At 59.4% G+C, this 18921-nt stretch overlaps 1 protein-coding gene across 4 annotated transcripts in view; it reads left to right on the top strand.

Annotated features, from left to right (window-relative positions):
* Positions 1-521: 521 nt before the first annotated feature.
* Positions 522-18921, top strand: part of MAP2K3 (mitogen-activated protein kinase kinase 3) — a 30333-nt gene continuing 11933 nt past the window's right edge. Inside the window, exons 1-7 of one of the 4 annotated variants that reach the window (XM_063655913.1) lie at positions 579-844; positions 11768-11892; positions 14133-14199; positions 14598-14646; positions 16272-16385; positions 16601-16720; positions 17904-18020. In XM_063655913.1, coding sequence (XP_063511983.1) covers positions 14171-14199; positions 14598-14646; positions 16272-16385; positions 16601-16720; positions 17904-18020 — 429 coding nt within the window. In that variant the 5' untranslated portion in view covers positions 579-844; positions 11768-11892; positions 14133-14170. Of the gene's footprint in view, positions 845-943; positions 1202-11362; positions 11453-11767; positions 11893-14132; positions 14200-14597; positions 14647-16271; positions 16386-16600; positions 16721-17903; positions 18021-18921 lie in introns of those variants that run through there. The other 3 variants (XM_063655912.1, XM_054457968.2, XM_054457969.2) reach the window with 3 other exon arrangements.

The raw sequence follows: 18921 nt of genomic DNA on the forward strand, positions 1-18921 counted from the left end.
GGATCTGAACCCGGGTCCAATTTACAGAAAAGAAAACTGAGGCCCAGAGACACCAGGGAGCTTGCTAGGGTGAGGCAGCTGCAGGTTCAGAGAGCCAGGAGGCAGCCCAGCAGCTCACTTTCAACCCCCGCCCACCTCGCCAGGCCCAGCCGTGCCACCTTTAGGGATCTCGGGTTTTTTCCAGACGACGCACCCAGGAGAACGTGCCCGCGCATCTCACCCGCCGGGGCTGCGGGTCTGGGGGTGCGGGGCTGGGCCTGGCGCCTGCAGGGAGCAGCGGGCTCAGTGGGTCCCGGGAGTGGGCGGGGCTTGCGTGTTGACCGGCAGCGCGAGGGGCGCGGCTTTAGTCCAGGGGGCGGAGCCTGACCGGACCTGGGTTTTTCGGGCGGCGGGCGGACTTGACAGAGAGCGGGAGGGGCCCGGATCCTGGGCCCACGGAGGGTGGGGCGTGTGCTTGACAGGCAGCGACAGACCGGCGTCTGATAGGCAGGGGACGGGCCTTGGAAACGAAAGGACCAATCGGGCATGCAGGGGCGGGGCCTGAGTCAGCGCAGTTCGGCCGGGGTCTCCCCGGCGCTGCCTAGTCTGGCTCCGGCGCCGCCCGTCGCTGACTCGTCCTCGCTGCAGTCGCCGCCGCCGCCGCCGCCGCCGCCGCCGCCGCCGCCGCCGCCGCCGCCGCCGCCGCTCCTCCGCCTGGCCCGGGCCGTCTGCCCGCAGCCATGAGCGTGCTCGGCCCCGGTGGAGCCCGCAGTCCTCTAGATTAGTCTCCACCGCCGTCCAGGACCCGCTTGCAGCATGGAGTCGCCCGCCTCGAGCCAGCCCGCCAGCATGCCCCAGTCCAAAGGTAGGCGCTCCCGGCCGGAACCTCGGCCTGACCCCGCGCCCAATTTGGGGCCGGGCTGCAAACCCCGACCTTTCTTTGGTCCCACCCCATCCTGTTCTCGACCTGGCAGCGGCGTCCGGTCCCGGAACCCCTTCCTGTTCGGGGGCCCGGGACCGGCCCCAGCCTGGGCCCTCACCTGGACCCCCAGGTTAGGCCTTGGGACTGCACTCAGGCCCGAGATCACCCAGGCTGGACCCAGACTAGGACTTTGTTCTGCTCACCCCATCCAAGTCAGGAGCCTCATTCTGACCTCATTTGGGCCTTATGGCTGCAGCCTGGACATGAACTCTCCCAGTCCTCTCCCTCAGCGGGACCCAGGTGAGATTCACACTGGCCCAGGTGAGATTCACCTGGGTCCTTGGGCAGCACCCAGTCCCATTTCCAGCTTCGGGTCCCAGGGCTGTATCCAGGCTGGGATTTAACTTGAGTCTCCATCTGGGCCCCAGAGTGCTCCTGTTGTTGCGGACCTCACTGTACCCCCTGTGCGGGTGCTCTGGCTACACCCCAGCTCGGAACTCCCCGTCCTCCTCTCCCCCAGCTCTTCTTATCCTTATAGGCCCTATGTTGCCCCTTCCCTGGCTGGCCTGCACCCTGTCTGCAGCCCTGTGCTCCCAGGAACCTCCCTTGTCCTCCCACCCCTCCCTAAGGTACAGCCCCCTCTCTACCGGCTTCTCTCTGTCTTGAGTTGCAAGTTTCTCCCTGCACTTGGGGTTCTCACCCCATCTTATTCCTGTCCTGGCTGCCTGGGATCTGGGCCAGCCGCCAGGCCAGGGTGCTGGCTGTGCAAGGGATTTGCTCTTCTCCAAGTAGCTGGCCTTCCTGGAAATTTTTGTGAGGTGGCAGCAGCAGGATTTGTCATGCGGAGGGGGAAGGATGAGACTCGGAGGGCAAAAGGGGAATTTTTTTTTTTCAGGAAGAGGAAAGGATGTTTTTGGTGCGTCGGAGTTTCAGTAGGCTGGGTTGTGCGAGAGATTTCCAAACCGGACGTAGCCGTAATGAATGGGCTGCCTCCTGGCTTTCTGAACCTGCAGCTGTTTCACCCCAGCAAGCTCCCTGGTGTCTCTGGGCCTCAGTTTCCTTTTCTGTAAATTGGAAGTAATCGCACCTGCTTCTGTGGACGCGGGAATGTGGTGTGGGGTGGTGAATACTAAAGAGCTCCGAGGCGTTCACTCAGCGTAGCACCTGGCGCAGAGCCGGTGCTCACCAGGGGACACTGGCTGCACACATCTCGCTATTGTTTCCATTCTTCTTGCTGGAAAGGCCTCCACTGCTGGAAGTGCAGCCGCAGAGTGAGCAGGAGGAAGCACCTAGCAGTGGGCACCTAGTGGGCCCCTCATCGGGGGTCAGCCGCTCTTCTGTTCTGGAGGGTGCAGGCCAGTGGGAGCCCTATGGGGGCTTGGGGAGGGTATGGGCTCTTCCTGGCCCCTGCTGCTGGCTGCTACGGTGGCTGGAGCCGGGTGGGCAGGATAATTATGCCTTACATAAGTGGGAGGCCGGATCCCTGACCATTGCCCAACCACTGTGAGTAACTCAGGAGGCACTCGACGGGGGGGAGGTGTCTGGGGAGGGACTTGCACTGCACAGACCTCGTGGAGCTTGGGAACCAGGAAATCAGACACTTCTCCACTCTGGAGAGCTCGGGGAAGGGTAGGAAGTACTGTTTGTTTTGGAGGCTTTTTAGCTCTCCAGGCAGAGAATGCCTCATCAAAATAAAAGTTCCAGTTGCAGAGTTGTGAAAGGAGAGGGGTCATAGGTGTGGTGAGAACGCTGTGAGAGGGCCAAAATGAACTTCTAGATGTGGACCCAGGTCCTAGATAAGGTTGAGGGAGCTGGATGGAGGGTCAGGGACCTCCCTCAGGCCCAGGGACTCTGTAGTCTCTTTGGGGTCTGGGGAAGCATGTGGTGGCAGAGCCACAATGCCCTTCACCAAAAACCCTATGAGCTCCTTCTTTTTTTCCATGTGCCATGCATTTTCTCATTTATTCCTCATAGCCCCATTTACAGATAAGGAAACTGAGGCATTAAGTGCCTTGCCTGAGGCCACACAGCTGTGACAGGCGGAGCTAGGGTTCCCCCTAGGACTGTGTTTCCATAGTGGCCTTCCCTGTGCTCCCCTATGTACCCCTCCCATGCTGGATGCCTGAGATGAGTTGGTGGGGTGCCCCCACCCCTGGCCTTGCTCAGAGCATGTGCAGTGGGCCTGTCCTCTTGGCCATGTCCAACCTAGAGGACAGACTGAGGCAGAGGTGATGCCTCTCCTGTGCACAGCGCTTTACACTGGGCCTGTTGCATACTCACTGCAAAATCCCACTCATTTGACAGATGCAGAACTCAGCTTGGATGGAGGAGTGGCCGGACTGCCCCCATAGGTGGAGATCCTCACCCCGTGCCCGCCCCATCCTGGGCACTGGGCCTCCCAGCACTGAGCCCTTCTCCACCTTCTCAAAGGAATTTGAACAAAGCAGGGAGTGGCTGGCGCTTGACCTTACTGGAGCTTTACCTCTGAGCTTCCTGCCTTGCAGCAGGTGCCCTGCCCTGTTCTCCATGCCATGGGCCTGGGGAGTTTTCTATGAGTGTGTGAGGCCCTCAGGCCCACAGCTCTGCTGGTTTTCCCCTGGCTTCCTTGCCCACATGGCCATCTCTGGCTGGGGTCAGAGGCCAAGTGGCCGGCGCTGGGGCCAGTGGGTGGGGGCATGTGTGCAAGCCACATTTGTCCTTGGAGGGTACCACACGTCTCCTGTTGTCGTTCAGAACATGGGTTCTGCCCCTTCTGCCCTAAGAGTGCCACCTATGGGGGCACTTCATGGCTGATCTTCACATAGCTTGGACTGTGGCTGTAGGACTCCTGACTGCCCGATGGTGACACTGAGGTTTCATGGAGCACTGTTGTATCCTAGCCCTGCCTGCTGTGGCCACCCCCCCAACCCCCGGCTGTCGGAAAGACTGGAGGTGGCACCTCGGGGACTTCCCCCACCCCTCTTGTGACGCACAGGAAACTCTCTGTCAGCCAACCCATGGCCCAGGGCCCAAAGGGAGCAAAGTTCTCAGTTGGCCTGTGTGAGGAGAAGGCCGGGGCAGCGGAGGCTTCCGGCGGTGAGTCAGCGGGCACTGGGTGCTGACTCACCCACTGGGCATGCCAGCCGGCTGCCTACAGCTTAAAGGGGTGATGCCTGCCAGCCTGGTGGGTGGGGAGGGGGTTACGTGTCCTGCAGGTGGCACCTAGCCCTGAGCTGGGGCACCGGAGGTGGCCCCTTCCTGGACCTCGGACTGGGCTGGGAACCCCTGGGCAGGACCTCTGTGCCCCACCCAGGAACTTCCTCTATTAGGCAAGGGGCTCTGCTTCCTCTTGCTCACAGAGCAAGAGCAGGTGGCAGTGACTGTTTACCACCCTTGGCCCAGGGGACACCTCAGGTTCAGCTGTGCAGCTGGGACTCAGGGAGGGCGAGGAGCAGAGGTGGTGCAGGGTCGGCTGGGGTGGGACCCAGCCTGAGCTCCTGGAAGACGGTGATGTGGAGAGGCTAAGACCTGTTTCCAGAGCCTGACTGCCTGGGTCCAAACCCCAGCTCTGTCGCTTTTGCGATGTGATGTGGGACAAGTTGCATCTGGTCCACTCTTTGCACTCTGTAAATGATTTCTGTCCCCTGGGCATGGCCCAGCTCTCAGAGGAGAAGCTTCCATTTCCTCATCTGCAGACTGAGAATGGGGACCCTGCTTGTCTGGATGTAGACAGTTCCATTCCACACTTGCTAAGTGTCAGGCACGAGTCGTAGTGAGACTGCCCTCTGCCCGCAGAGAACCCAGCCAAGGCATGCCTCTGTCAGGCAGAAAGCCAGGGGGGCCTGGGCTCTGCTGGGATGGCCCTGGGTTCGAATCCTGGCTCCACTACTTCCTTACCTGGGCAAGTCTTGTGCCCTCTCTAGCCCTCAGTCTCCTCTTCTGTAAAGTGGAAGTAAACACGCTACCTTGCAGGGTAGTGGTCGAGATTGAAGATAGCATTTGTTAAGTGAATGGCACCTATTATTATTTTGTTATTGTTACTTTTGTGGGTGTAGTTCATTGGTAGGTGGGTAAACAGTAACAAGGCTTTGTGACGATGGGCTTGTAGGCACTGTGACATGAGGCCTCTTGGCTATAGGGTCCTTTCACGCAGGCCAGAATTTACCAGGCTTTAAGGCCTCTTAACCCACTGGTCCCCAAGGTGGGGCTGGGGACTGCCCCGGCCTCCTGGGCCTCCCTTGGGAGGGTGAGTGGGGAACAGAGAGCTGGGGTCTGCTCCTGCAGGCCTGCCCTGCCCCTGGCTTTGGCATGCAGCATTAACAGGACGGATGTGGGGAAGGTGGGGTGGGACTGGGAATTAGGACTCAGGCCCCTGGGCCAGCCCAGGAAGCAAGAGGGCCTGGGGTCGTGGTTCTAGGGGCTCGGTCCTGAGTCAGGGGTGTTGGGGGGTGGTGGGCCAAGCTGAGGGGAGCAACTGGGTGCCAGTGTCTCGGGGGGTGGTCCCAGAGGAGGGCTGCTGGGCAGCAGCATGGAGGACACCGCATTGTGGCAGGGCCCCACGACTGATGCCCACATGCCATCCATGCCTGCCCTTGGCCGTGCCTCCTGGTGCTGCCCACCTCTGTCAGGCCTGTCTGCCCAGTGGCTTCTGCAGATGCCTCCCTGAAGCAGTGGCCCTGGAAGCCTCAAACAGCCTCATGTCAGGGGCATGAAGGCCATACAGGGCCAGGGGAGGCAGAAGCAGCTTGTTGGGCCCCTTGCGGCTTCCAGATACCAAGCCTGACTGCAGCAGCTCCAGAGAGGGCCCCAGACTTTCTTCCCCTGACCCCAGTCCTGGGCACATGTCCCTGTCACCTCCCTGCCCTGCATTCCAGGGCCACCCTCCCTGGTTTCTCTGGGGAGGCCATGTCCAGCTGCCCCTCTCCCAGCTGGTCCCCTGCCCAGGGTGGCCGGCACCACCTCCTGCCATGCGGCCCATGGCCGGGATTGCACCTGGCTCTGCTGACACCTCCTGGCGGCTATATCGAGTGCCCTGACTGTCCTTGCCTGCATCACTGTGCTGCTGCCCCCAAGGGCTTCCAAGGCCCATCCTAAGGTTTGCATGTGCCAGCGTGTGCGGTGATGCGGTGACAGGCCAGGGGGCTGCCTCACTGGGGCAGGGCTGCGAGGGGCTGTGGATGCCAGCGGTGTGTTCAGACCTAATCAGGAGGTGTGTGGGGGCTGGGGAGCACTGCTGCCTGGGAGGGTTGCTTTGGCGGTGTCAGTTGGCAGCTGAGGCACACGTTGGAGGCCTGCCCAGGATGGCTCTGGGTATGGGGATGGAGATAGCTCCCATCCCCTTGCCATTCTGCTCTCGCCTGGCTTAGCCTTCTGGTCAACCCATAGCCTCCTGCCGTTGGCATGGCACACTGCATCCCGGATGGCTGGGGCAGACCCCAGGGTGGTGTGGGCAGACACTCGTTGGGAAAGTCTGCAGGGACTTCCAGGTGGCAGGGCTGGTTCTAGGCCAGCTCCCTAACTACCTCTCAGGGCTGCTGTTGAGGGTGAATGAGACCTGGCAAGTCCAGGGAGCCCCTAGGTACCAGTCAGTGCTGAATTTGAATCTGATGTCTGTGCTAGCATTTCCATCACCAAGAACCCCGTTTTTGGTATCTCTCATCATCAACCCCATGCTTTGTAAGATTTTAATAGTAATGATAAATCCCAGCCTTTGGGAGGCTGAGACAGGAGGATCATTTGAGGGCAGGAGTTCACAACCAGACTGGGCAACATAGGGAGAGCTCTTCTCTACAAAAAACATAAAAAATTAGCTGGGCATGGTGGCACACGTCTGTAGTCCCAGCTACTCAGGAGGCAGAGGTGGGAGGATCGTTTGTGCCTGGGAGGTTGAGGCTGCAATGAGTGCCACAGCACTCCAGCCTGGGTGACAGAGTGAGACCCTGTCTCTTTAAAAAAAATAGAAGTAGGCCAGGCCGTGGTGGTTCACGCCTGTAATCCCAGCACTTTGGGAGGCCGAGGTGGGTAGATCACGAGGTCAGGAGCTCGAGACCATCCTGGCTAACACGGTGAAACCCCGTCTCTACTAAAAACACACAGAAAATTAGCCGGGCGTGGTGGCGGGTGTCTGTAGTCCCAGCTACTCGGGAGGCTGAGGCAGGAGAATGGCGTGAAACCGGGAGGCAGAGCTTGCAGTGAGCCGAGATCGCACCACTGCACTCCAGCCTGGGCGATAGAGTGAGAATGGTCTCAAAAATAAATACAATACAATACAATACAATACAATACAATACAATACAATACAAGGAGTAGTGATAACAGTGAAGCACAGATGGCGTTTGTTTAGGTTTGTTTTCCATTTTGCAGGAGCAGCAGCACTGGCTTGTCGACAGTGCAGGTGGCCGGCAATGGCCTTGCTGACCTCGAGCCGGGCCCACGTGGGGACCTTTGGAGCACAGCCCACGATCCTAGTGCGAGGAATGTCCCATTCTTCTGATGCTCTGGGAGGGCTGAGCATCACTTGTGGGTCCCCCTGCCCTGTCATGGCCTCTTAAAGCCTGAGCATTGGGCCTGGGGCCACAGTCCCACCGATCTGACCCGTTTTGTGCCGGGGATTTTGTGTGCATGGACTTGTTTAGTCTTCATGGCTACCCAGCAACCTGGGTGTGTTGTCATCACCCCCATCTTAGGAGTGAGTAAACCGAGGCCTGGTGGGACAGTGACCTGCTCAAGGTCACGAAGGACTGTCCTGGGAGCATGGCTTTGTCTTTACAACTCCAGACCCTTGCTTATCCTTTCCCAGAGGTCATGGCCCCTTCACCCATTCGTAGAATGTCAAGGGAGGAAACTGAGGCTCGCACAGAGAGGGAGTGCGGCTCGCCCCCAGGCTGGCACAGGCCGACGCTGTGGTGGTTGCTCCACTGAGGTGCGGGGAAGGCAGGAGCTGGCACCCAGGCTGGGGGCCTGACTCTGCTGCTGCCCTGGTGCGTCACCTCAGGCGTGTCCTGGGGCCCCTGGTGTCAGCATCTGCACTGGACAGTCTCTGGGGCACCCTCCAGCCCGAGCAGCCTGCTGCTGGAGCTGTACTGTGCTCAGTGAGCCTGGCTGCCCCTTCAGACAGAGCAGAGCGCTGGGGCTGGCTCCAGGCAGGCCTCTTTGTTTCTTCTTTTCTTTAAATTGCCTGCACTTGAGTAGCCTTTATTGCACAGGGCAGGAATCTCAAAGGGACAAAAAGGCACTCTCTTGTTTCTCCTCGGAATACTCTGCAGGCTCCAGCATTTTCTTTCCTTCTTCTTCTCTTTTTTTTTTTTTCTTTTTTTTTGAGACAGGGTCTCGCTTTGTTGCCCAGTGGCACAGTCATGGCTCACCACAGCTCAGACGATCCTCCCACCTCAGCCTCCCAGGTAACTGGGACTACGGGCACGCACCACCACACCCACTACATTTTTGCTTTGTTTTATTTTTTGTAGAGACAGGATTTTGTCATGTTGCCCAGGCTAGTATTGAACTCCTGAGCTCAAGTAATCCACCCACCTTGGCCTCCCAAAGTGCTGAGATTACAGGCGTGAGCCACCTCACCTGGTCTGACCAGCATTTTCTTTCTCACACTGCTGTACTCCTGCTGCTCTTGGCTCTTCCTGTCCCTGGGAGGCCGCTCCTCGCATCCTGCTGAGGACCTGCAGGATCCTCACCCTTCCGTGTGCCAGCCTTTTGATTCTATAAACCCTGGGCCTTAGTTTCCCCATCTGCAGCATGGAGATCACATTAGTACCTGCCTCAAGGGGTTGCTGAGAGGATCAAATGAGATGTAATGAAAGTAATTTGCATAGGCCACGCATGCAGAGGACACCCCAGGACACCCCAGCACATAGTAGGTGCTCACTAAATGTTAGTGGGTGTTGTAGTATGGGGGTAAGCTGCTTAATGTAGAATTTCTGGGTGCAGAAGAATGGGCATTTTGATGGCCACGGGGCATGGAGGACCCAGACAGGTGAGGTCTGGCCATGGGAGGCCAGGCCGCACCCTGATGCCCGCAGCCACCTTCCGTGGGCCCCCTGTCTTTCACATGCCTTGCTCCCCAGCCACTCTGCCCAGGGTCCTCCCGTGTTGCCTCCTTCCCTCTCCAGCGAGGCCCGTGCCTCTGGCCCTTCCCTACATCCTTCCCTCCAAAGCACAAGTGGTTCCATGTTGCAGGCGGGCCATGGTTGTCTCTGCTGGGCTGTTGGCACTGGGCGGGAGGACCCTCTGGCAGCCATGGGTGCCCCTGTGCAGTGCCCCTGTGCAGCTGAGCACCTGGCCTCCCCCGCTGGATGTTAGGGGTGCTCCCGAGCTGTGCTGGTCCGGAGCATCACCGGGGAGGGGGTGCTGCCAGGTAGATAGGCTGAGGGTCCTCAGTGCTCTGCAGGTGAGGAAGTCCCTGTAGGGTAGAGAGGTGGGGAGGGTGTGAGGCCCTGGAGGCCAGGCCCTGGCCAGGTGGCCTCGCACAGCCGGGCAGAGGCAGGGCAGGGCTGTGGAGGGCAGAGCCTTGGTCACTCCTCCTCACCCTAGCCTGCTGCATGCCTACAAGGTGAGGATAGAGAAGGTAAGGCCTGAAGTGGCCATGCATGAGGCCAGATGGGACGGCCTGGGCCTGGCATGGAGCAGGCACTCGGGTAGATGGGAGAACCTTCCCCTTGTCCTGCATCCTCTCCAGAGCCCAGGACAGGTGCCCCAGAACCTCAGGGCAAGGGGCCCTGCCTGAAGGTGCATGGCCACCCCCTGCTGCCCACAGGTGCTTGGCAGTGGCGCCTGCAGCACCTCAGGACCTCTGACGGCACCTGTCCTGGGGAGAGGGGCCAGTGTCTGGCAGGTCGCAGCCAGACACATCCACACTGTCGAGGTACATCTGCCCATGCAAAAGCCTGTGCCCACTTCTCGGGGCCTCAGTTTCCCCCGTGCTATGGAGCGCATTGGCCTTGTTGCTGTCCCTCTGAGGGACCCTGCGGAATAGAGGTGGCCTGGGGCAGGGCGGCGCCTCTTGCTGCTCACATCTCCAAGCCCCTGTGGCTCCTTCCCTGGCGGGCCCAGAACTTCTGCAGTAGAACAGGGACCTCCTGGAACATCCAGAAGTCAGGTGAGGGCAGTGAATTAGGAGCAGGGATTACTTTTGTCGTCAGAAACCTGGTGATGCTCCTGCATGTGGCGTGGTATGGGGCTGACTTTATGAGTGGAGGTGGAGCAGGGGCTGCAAGGAGGGGTTGTCACCTTGCCCCTGTGGGTGACCCTTAGAGGGTTACACAGCTTGGTCTCCTCAGGCCCAGGGTAGAGGGAGCAGCCGAAGTGGGGGCCCTGCCCTCAGGCTGTTGCTGTTTGGATGTTGGAGCCAGACAGACCTGCCTTTATGGCCACTCCTCACCAGACACCCACCGTGTGGCCTCTCTAAGTCACCTCTTCTCCCGCATGCTTGGTACAACAGATACGTGAACCTCCCCTACTCCCTCGTGGAGTCACTGAGAGGGTGGACAGGGGTGGTCTGGGGCTGAGGATGGTGTTATCTTGGGAGCTGTGCACTTCCAGATGGCCCCATCTAATCTCCACGTGCCAGACACTGCCACGGCATGGTGCTGATAACCCGGGGAGGTTGGTCTGTGGTCTCCGCTTTACATATGTCCAGAGAGGTGAAGCCACTTGCCTGAGGGCACACAGCTAGGAAGGGACAGAGTTGCAGTTGAGCCCAAGCCTTGGCTCCAGAGTGAGTGCTCACAGGTGACCTGCTGACTGGCTCTCTGAGATGGTAACTGCAGAACGGCCACCTATGGGACTCCACAGCAGAGAAGCCATCAGGCCACAGGGAGAGCCGGTCACTGGGGCCTGCGCGGTCAGGCAGCCTCTCTGAACTGGTGAAAGGCAAGACCACGTAGCAGCTAGGACGGTCACAGGGAAGAGCATTTCAGGCAGAGGGAAGGGCATGTATGAAGGCCCTGCGGTGGGGAAAGCAGGTGTCTCATTCAGAGAAGGGCTCACTCAAGGGTCGGGGGCTCTAGTGGGGGGTGAGTGGGAGGAGATAGGGCAGAGCTGCCACGGCCAGTGAGAGTTGTGTCCTAGTCTGGGGGTGCCTCTCTTTACCTGTGGTGTAGCCTCAGGTCAGTGGCTGAATTCTGGTCAGTTTCAGTTTCCTTGCCCCTGCCTGGGGGCTGCTATGAGGCTGGAGTATGTGGAGGACACCCCAGGACACCCCGTGCTGAGAGCCGGGACAGGCGGGCTTGTCGTGGGTTGCCAGTGGCCGCCGAGAGCCTGTTTGTTGTGGTGACGGTCGCCACAACGGCTGCACCTGGGCAGCCCAGGGCTGCCTGGCCATCTGGGCCCAGCTCTGACGTCTGCAGCAGCCTGAGGCTTGTTTCTGGGCTGTCTCCATGACGGCCTCACCCACTCCCTCTGACAGCTGGGTGGCCTCCTCATGGAGCCTGTGGCCCTCCTGATGCAGGCTCGGTGTCCCCAACAGGCCGGTGGATGCAGAGGCCGGTCCATATACCACCCAGGCCTGCGAGGAGCGTGGTCCCCACCCATGCAGCCCATATGTGCAAGTGCCCTTGACAGGTGGGGAAACTGAGGCTTGGTGAAGGGGGGCACATGATACAACATTCCCAAATCTCAAGGTGTGAGGTGGGTGGCAGGCTGGGGCCAGAGGGACCAAGAGCAGAGAGAGTGCAGGGAGGGTGTGGCGTGGACCCCACAGGGAAAGGGTGGGACTCAAGGGGCTGGGGGCAAGGTCAAGGCCCAGGGTCTCTGTGCAGAGCTTTAATTTTTAACAGAAAATATTTTATATTCTGGTTACAAAAAGCCTGACATCAGGAATAAAAGCTACCTATAATTCTCATTACTTAGGGCAGTTTTTTTTTTTCACCTCTGCAGAGAGGCTGGTCATATCCATGGTGACCATTTATGGGCCACAACAGGTCCCCATCTGCGCAGTGAACCCTGTGCTGAGCACCTTGCAGACGTGATCTTGCTTCGTCCTGCAGCACTGTGCGGGGCAGGTGGGTGGCATTTCTGCCTCAAGCTGTTTTGTACATGAGGAACCCAAGGTGCAGAGGAGGACACCATGCCAGGGACGCAGAGCTGGGGTTTACCACGGCTGCGCCACTCCAAGCCCAGAGCCCCAGAAGTTCAGAGACTTTGGCCCAGAGGCAGGATAGAAGTGGCCTCAGGAGCTGCTGGCCCTGTGTGCCATGGTTTTTCCTGTTAGAATGTGCTGAGCCTCTGCATCTCCAGACTCTGTTGCTGTTTCTTGTTGAGCGCAAGACTTGGGCCCCTCCTTCCGCCTCAGGGAGGGCCCCCTGTGGCAGGGGTGCTGTGAGCCATGGCCTGGCCTGTTGGGGTCTCCAAGTCAACAAACTCAGGAGTGACTCCTGGCCAGACTCCTGACTTGCTGTGCAGCCTGGGGCAAGTGGCTTCACCTCTCTGAGCCTGTTCCCCAAGTAAAGTGAGGTTGGGAGCCTCTCCCTGTAGGGCTGTGGGAGTATCTGGAGTCACAGATGAGAAGGGCCCTGCCTGTGGCTGGTGCTGTGGCTGTGACAGACTCGCAGTGAGACCCATGCGGTCCCTGACAGCCAGGGTGTTGCTGCATCTTAAAATGAGATAAAAACGCTGCACACAGGAGTAGTGACTAGGCGATTGATTCATGGGGTGAGCAGTTAGCAGGCAGGCACCCAGTGCATGTGGCGGCAGCTGCTGCTGCTGCTGCTTCTGTCTGTGGACGCTGTTGTTTCCTGAAGCCTCTGGGGCCTGGCAGTGGGGTCCCCGGGGTGGCTTTGGTGGAAAGGCTGCAGGTATCTGCTTGCCTGGCCCCTGCATTCTGCCCACCTGCCCCAGGATGGACCCTGGGACCCCTGCCCCCGCCAAGGCTATTCTGTTTCCTGTTGTTCTGGCCTTGTCTTCCCAGTGGCGGTAACCACCCTTCGCCCTCCATCTGGGCTGGGTTGGCTGCTGGGCCCTGGTACGTGGCTCTCAGATGGGGCCACAAGTCTGTGTTGCACCGTGGCCAAGGCTGGATCTGAACCTGGCTTGGAGGTAGCTTCAGAGACTGGGGTCTTCTTAACAGGCGGCAGCAGGGCCATGGGCAGTTTCCAAGCCCCAGTACCAGCAGCCAGGGTGAGCCAGCAGCAGCGAGTGCGGGGTGGTGGGTGAGGGCCAAGATGTGGCAGGATCATGCTTGGGAAATGATGAGGCAGAAGCTCCCACAAGGGCAGGCATGTGGTCAGCATGTCTGTACTGGGTGGTCTCCAGGAGCTGTGTCACTCCCAGCCCTGCTGCCTGATGGTGCCAGAGCACCAGGTGACCCTGGCATCTCTGATCCTTGCTTCTCCTGCCTGTGGAATGGCAGCTATGCCTTCTTCAAAGGGCGGCCCTGACTACAGGGAGCTCTCTCTGCATGCCAGCCCCACTGTGCCTGGAGCCCCAGAAATGCTGACCCTCCATTAGTACCAGCTGAGTGCTGTGCACCTGGCCAGGCTCCTGTAGCCAGCCTGAGAGGTACGGACACTGAGGCCTCTCGCCTGTCCCTAGGGATGGAGTGAGGAAGGTACTGCCCTGGGACTCTGGCCTACCCGGTGCAGGGGAGGGGAGAGAGCCCAGGACTCGGGACTCTGGCCTGCCCGGTGCAGGGGAGGGGAGAGAGCCAGCGCTTTTCAGGGGAGGGAGAGAAACGGGCATCAGGTGTTGGCCTCCAGGGTGAGCAGGGCCCAGCAGAGCTAGCCTGGAGGGTAGCCCGGGCTGGAGTCCCCGCCTGCTCCACCGCCTGTTGCCCTTTCTGGGGGCCTGGCCTTCCTCATCTTGGGTGTAGTATGAGCCCCATCCTGCTACCTGCAGCTATGAAGCCCCTGCACAGTGGCTGCTACAGGTGCTGGCTGGACCCCCGCTGGGCCCCTTCTCACCCCACATCCCGTTGGCTAGTCAGGCAGGGCAGTGAGGACACCTCACAGATGGGGAAACTGAGGCCCAGGGAGGTACTCAAGATGTGCCCAGTGGGCAGGGCTGAGATAAGGCCCTGGAGTCCAGCCTCCAGGCCTGGGTCTGTCCTGCTCTGCTCCCCTGCAGGGCTGGCGGGCCTCCTTCCCCCTTTGAAGGCCTAACGGCCTGGCTTGGAGAGAGGGGGCTCCCGGTATGGGTGATGGCAGAGGCTGGCACCCTTGTGGGCCAGGGCCTGATGACTCAGGGGAGTGCAGGGGACATTGATGCCGAGGGATAGGCCAGACGCCTCACCTTCTCTCCATTCTAGGAAAATCCAAGAGGAAGAAGGATCTACGGATATCCTGTATGTCCAAGCCACCCGCACCCAACCCCACGTGAGTCTGCCTCAGTTTCTCCCTGGCTCACCCTGGAGAGGCTTCCCGAACAGGGCTCAGTGGAAGGAGTGAGAGGCAGGTGGGGCCAGCCCTGCTTTGCCTCGTCCTGTCCTGGGCAGCCCCTGCTGTGGGTATAGCTACGCGATGGCTGCTGGGGGTTCATGCAGCACCATTTGCTCTGCTCTGCTCACTTCTCACCCTGTCTTGGAGGCTCGATGAGGCCGTGCCCAGCTCAGTGTAGATGCTCAGCAGCCAGTGAGAGGAGGTGGCCCAAGGAGGCGCCTCCGGGGCAGGAGGCACCTCGTCCCCACCCCAGGCCCCACACTGGCCCATCTACTGCTGCACTTGGGGAAGGGTGTGGTTCTCTCTGAAGCTCATGGAGTCGTCTTTCTCCACAGACCCCCCCGGAACCTGGACTCCCGGACCTTCATCACCATTGGAGACAGAGTAGGTGCCACCCGCCACCCCTGCAGGGCCTCTCACTTCACCTGATGAGCGGGTAGAGCTGACCCTGCAGGGCCACTCTGGGGGGAGGTGACTGAGGGGTCAGAGAGGGTCAGGCTCTGGAGAAGAGCCTCGTCCTGCACTGCTGGCTGTGTGGCCCTGGGTCACCCACTCTTTGACCCTCCTGGTGGGAATGAGGACCATCGGCTGCCTGACTGGAGCTTGGCGAGCCCAGAGCTGGTAGGAAGGTTTCTGAGCTGAGAGCAAGGCCCTGCACCTCATCCTAGCCCTAGGGGAGAGTATTGAATCTGCAGGCTCCTAGGCCGCCCTGGACCCGCTGGATCATTCCCTCAGGCCAGCACCTGGGAAACCTGCATTTTATGCTTCCAGAAGCCTCGGAAGGGCATTAGCCATTCAGAATCCTGGCTCCGGGACCATGCTATGCCCAGTTCCTCCCAACAGAAACCCTACTCCCAGGCCAGGTGCAGTGGCTCACATCTGTAATCCCAACACTTTGGGAGGCCGAGGCAGGAGGATCACTTGAGCCTAGGAGCTCGGGACCAGGCCTGGGCAACATGGCGAAACCCTGTCTGTACAAAAACACAAAAAATTAGTCAGTGTGATGGTGCGTGCCTGTGGTCCCAGCTACTTGAGAGTATGAGGTGAGAGGATTGCTTGAGCCCAGGAGGTGGATGTTGCAGTGAGCCATGATCATGTCACTGCCCTGCAGCCTGGGTGACAGAGTGAGACCCCGTTTCAAAAAAAAAAAAAAAAAAAGAAAAAGAGCTGGGCGCGGTGGCTCACGCCTGTAAGCCCAGCACTTTGGGAGGCTGAGGAGGGTAGATCACCTGAGGTCAGGAGTTCAAGACCAGCCTAGCTAACGTGGTGAAACCCTGCCTCTACTAAAATACAAAAATTAGCCCAGTGTGGTGGCAGGCGCCTATAATCCCAGCTATTCAGGAGGCTGAGACAGGAGAACCGCTTGAACCCGGGAGGTGGAGGTTGCAGTGAGCCAAGATTACCCCATTGCATTCCAGCCTGGGTGACGAGAGTGACACTCTGTCTAAAAAAAATAAACCCCATTCCCTAGGCCTGTCCTTGACGATACTCCCTCCAGGCTGTCGCACTCCCTGACACTCACCATCTGCTGTCCTGTTCATCTACTTGCTTATTCCTTTTTGTGTCCCTCCCAAGAGAGGGAAACATCTGTGAAGGCAATACTTTTGTTTTGTTGTCACTGTGTCCCCAGTGCCTAAAACACATTGTGGATGCTTGGTAAACAGTTTCTGAATGAGTGACTCATTCCAGCCAGCTGAGTGGGGTCGGGAAAAGAGGGACGGGGCACCTCTTTCTCAGAGCCGTGCCTGCTGGTGGGGCATTTCGTCTCAGTCACACTCCACAGCAGCCTTGGGGTGTTGGCACTGTGCCTGTTTTATAGAGGGCAACGTGAGGCTCAGAGAGGTTAAGTGACTTGCTGAGGGTCACACAGCAGGGAGTGGTGGATATGAGGTTTGAGCCCAGATCTAATCAGCTGGTCCTCTTCATGCTGCCGAGGTATCTCCACTGGGCGTGGGGTGAGGACTGGCTTCCAGCTTGGTGGCCACTGACTCTCTTTTCTATCCTTCAAGAACTTTGAGGTGGAGGCTGATGACTTGGTGACCATCTCGGAACTGGGCCGCGGAGCCTATGGGGTGGTAGAGAAGGTGCGGCACGCCCAGAGCGGCACCATCATGGCCGTGAAGGTGAGCAGGGCCTGGAGGCAGCTGGGAGGGCTCCCTGGAGGAGGTGGGCTGAGCTCTGCCATGGGGTCTTGCCTATCCCTCTCAGTGATCAGTACCGAGGCTAGGCTTTTTGGGGCACACTGGGCAGTGGTCCCCTGAGCTCCTGGCCCTCCTGTCATGAGTGTGGGTGTTGGCCTCTGCCATGGCAACCTCTGAACGGCAGTCCTTCCCTGCAGCGGATCCGGGCCACCGTGAACTCACAGGAGCAGAAGCGGCTGCTCATGGACCTGGACATCAACATGCGCACGGTCGACTGCTTCTACACTGTCACCTTCTATGGAGCACTATTCAGAGAGGTGCGTCCTCACATGGTACAGCTGGGGAGCTCCACCTCCCACCCATCAGTCGCCTGCAACCCACTGTCACTCAGTCCCTCCAGTACACCAGGTGCTGGGGACACCAGGAGCCACCTGGGGCCAGCACAGCTCCCAGGGGCACCGGCCCTGCCAGACCACCAGGCTCCCCCGCCTCCTGGCTGTCACTGTCCTGCTCAGTGCCTCAGTTTCCTCATCAGTCAAATGAGGCCGGTGGTTGTGGGTGCCTCCTAAAGTTGACACAGAAGTTAAACGACATGGCCTGGGGCCTGGCATTCGGCTGCACTCAGTTCTGTCTGTGTGACCATTCACATCCCCATGGCATACAGGATGTGGGCATGGCATATGGGGCGTGGGGTGCCCGAGCAGGCAGCGGCCATGGAGATATGAGATCTGGATTCTGGGTTCTAGGTTTGTGGACAGGATGGGGTGTGTGCTGAGAGAGTGACTGAGGCTGGAAGGGTAGAGCTGCCTTCCGCCAAGCCGGGTGGGTGTGGGTGAGCAGGGAGGCCGGGAGCCTGGACGATGCTGGCCTCATACTGGTCACTTGCCCCTCAAGGAGCTGTGGCAGGGTCAGGGCGTCTGAGTCCAGCAATCGGGCAAGGTCAGGGCTGCCTCACCTGTCCTCACTCTTCACTCATGAAGAGCTCAGCATCCTCTGTGCCAGCTCCTAGCCGATGGGGCCCCTGCAGCCTGCGGGTGCCCCCTGCGCATCTCCCAACCTTCCTGTCAGGAGGGTCCTCAGGAGTTCACTGGGGAAGAGGGAGCAGGTCCTTGCAGGCAGGGAGCCATCTGCCAGGGTCAGCTGGCAGGAGGGTGTCTGTCGGTCAGCAGGGCCGGCTGTTGCCATGGAGCTGGTGCAGGTGCATCCTGAAGCTCTGGTGGAGGGACCCAGTGAGGCTGTGTGCTAATCCTTCTCCTCCCTGGAGACACCTGGAATTAGGGATCAGATGGAGGAGGCTGGCGCCCGAACCTGGCAGTGCAGGCAGAGCTGGAGGGTGGGGGAAGCGGGCAAGTGGGTGGTGGGTGGGAGCCCCGTGAACTGTGGCTGAGTGGGTGGGCGCACGTCGAGGAGGGGGCTGGGGCTGGTGCTGGGGCAGGCAGTGCAGGTGGTGCAGACACAGGCAGCCTGGCAGCCTGGCTGAGCTCTGGGTGTCACCCACAGGGAGACGTGTGGATCTGCATGGAGCTCATGGACACATCCTTGGACAAGTTCTACCGGAAGGTGCTGGATAAAAACATGACAATTCCAGAGGACATCCTTGGGGAGATTGCTGTGTCTGTGAGTGGCCTGGGTGGGCTGGGGGGGTCCCAGGTGCATAGGCAGAGGCCCAGCCCTGCCAGCAGGCACAGAGCCTGCCTGATGATGGTGTCTTGGGCAGAGCTGGGTATCAATGTGCCCCCTGAACCTGGGCAGCTGCCCTGCATAGGCCCTTCTCCTCCGCCCCAGACCAGAGCCTTTGTGCTTAGGAGACCTCAGCTCCTGGGGCTCCTGGAGCCCCACAGATTTGGCAGATCCAGGTGTCTGAGCCATTGATTCCAACTCTTGAGTTCCAAACCACTTTTTAAAAAAGGAATTTAGTATTTACAACAGCATCATACTAAAAATGCACCGGGGCAGATCACAGAGGTACAAGCTACGTTGGGGGAAAGGTTAGCGTCCAAAATGTGTGCTTTTTGAGTCTAAAAAGTCCTTGAGGGAGGGCAGCAACACTGGGCTTGAGCATTCCAGTAGCCAAAGGAAAATAGAACCAGTGACACTGGTTCAATCCTCACTGCATCTGGAAACATTTACAATATACCCCTGCCTCAGGCTCCCCACCCAGCCTTCCCAAGGGAAATGGCTCCAAGCTGCTAGAATACTGGCTCTGCCACGGGAGGGGAGATGGGACAGGGAGGCTGCCAAGAGCTGCGTTTTATCCAAGAAGAGCCTGGCAGGCAGTGATGATGGCTCCCTGGGAGGTGAGCCCGGGAGGATGAGATGAAGCAGGAGGCTGAGTGTGTCTGCACCAGGACTGTTAGGATGCTGGGGCAAATGCCAGGACAGGGCAGGAGGCTGGGGTGAGAGGGTGCCTAGCCTGTGCAGTGGGAGCGGGAGACAGGTGGACATGGATGGGGTCTTACTGCTCTGTCGTTGTTGACATGACCAGGAATAACAGAGTCCTATCTCTTCCCTCCTCCCC

This window comes from Pongo pygmaeus, chromosome 19 (genome assembly GCF_028885625.2).
Source record: "Pongo pygmaeus isolate AG05252 chromosome 19, NHGRI_mPonPyg2-v2.0_pri, whole genome shotgun sequence".
Taxonomy (NCBI): domain Eukaryota; kingdom Metazoa; phylum Chordata; class Mammalia; order Primates; family Hominidae; genus Pongo; species Pongo pygmaeus.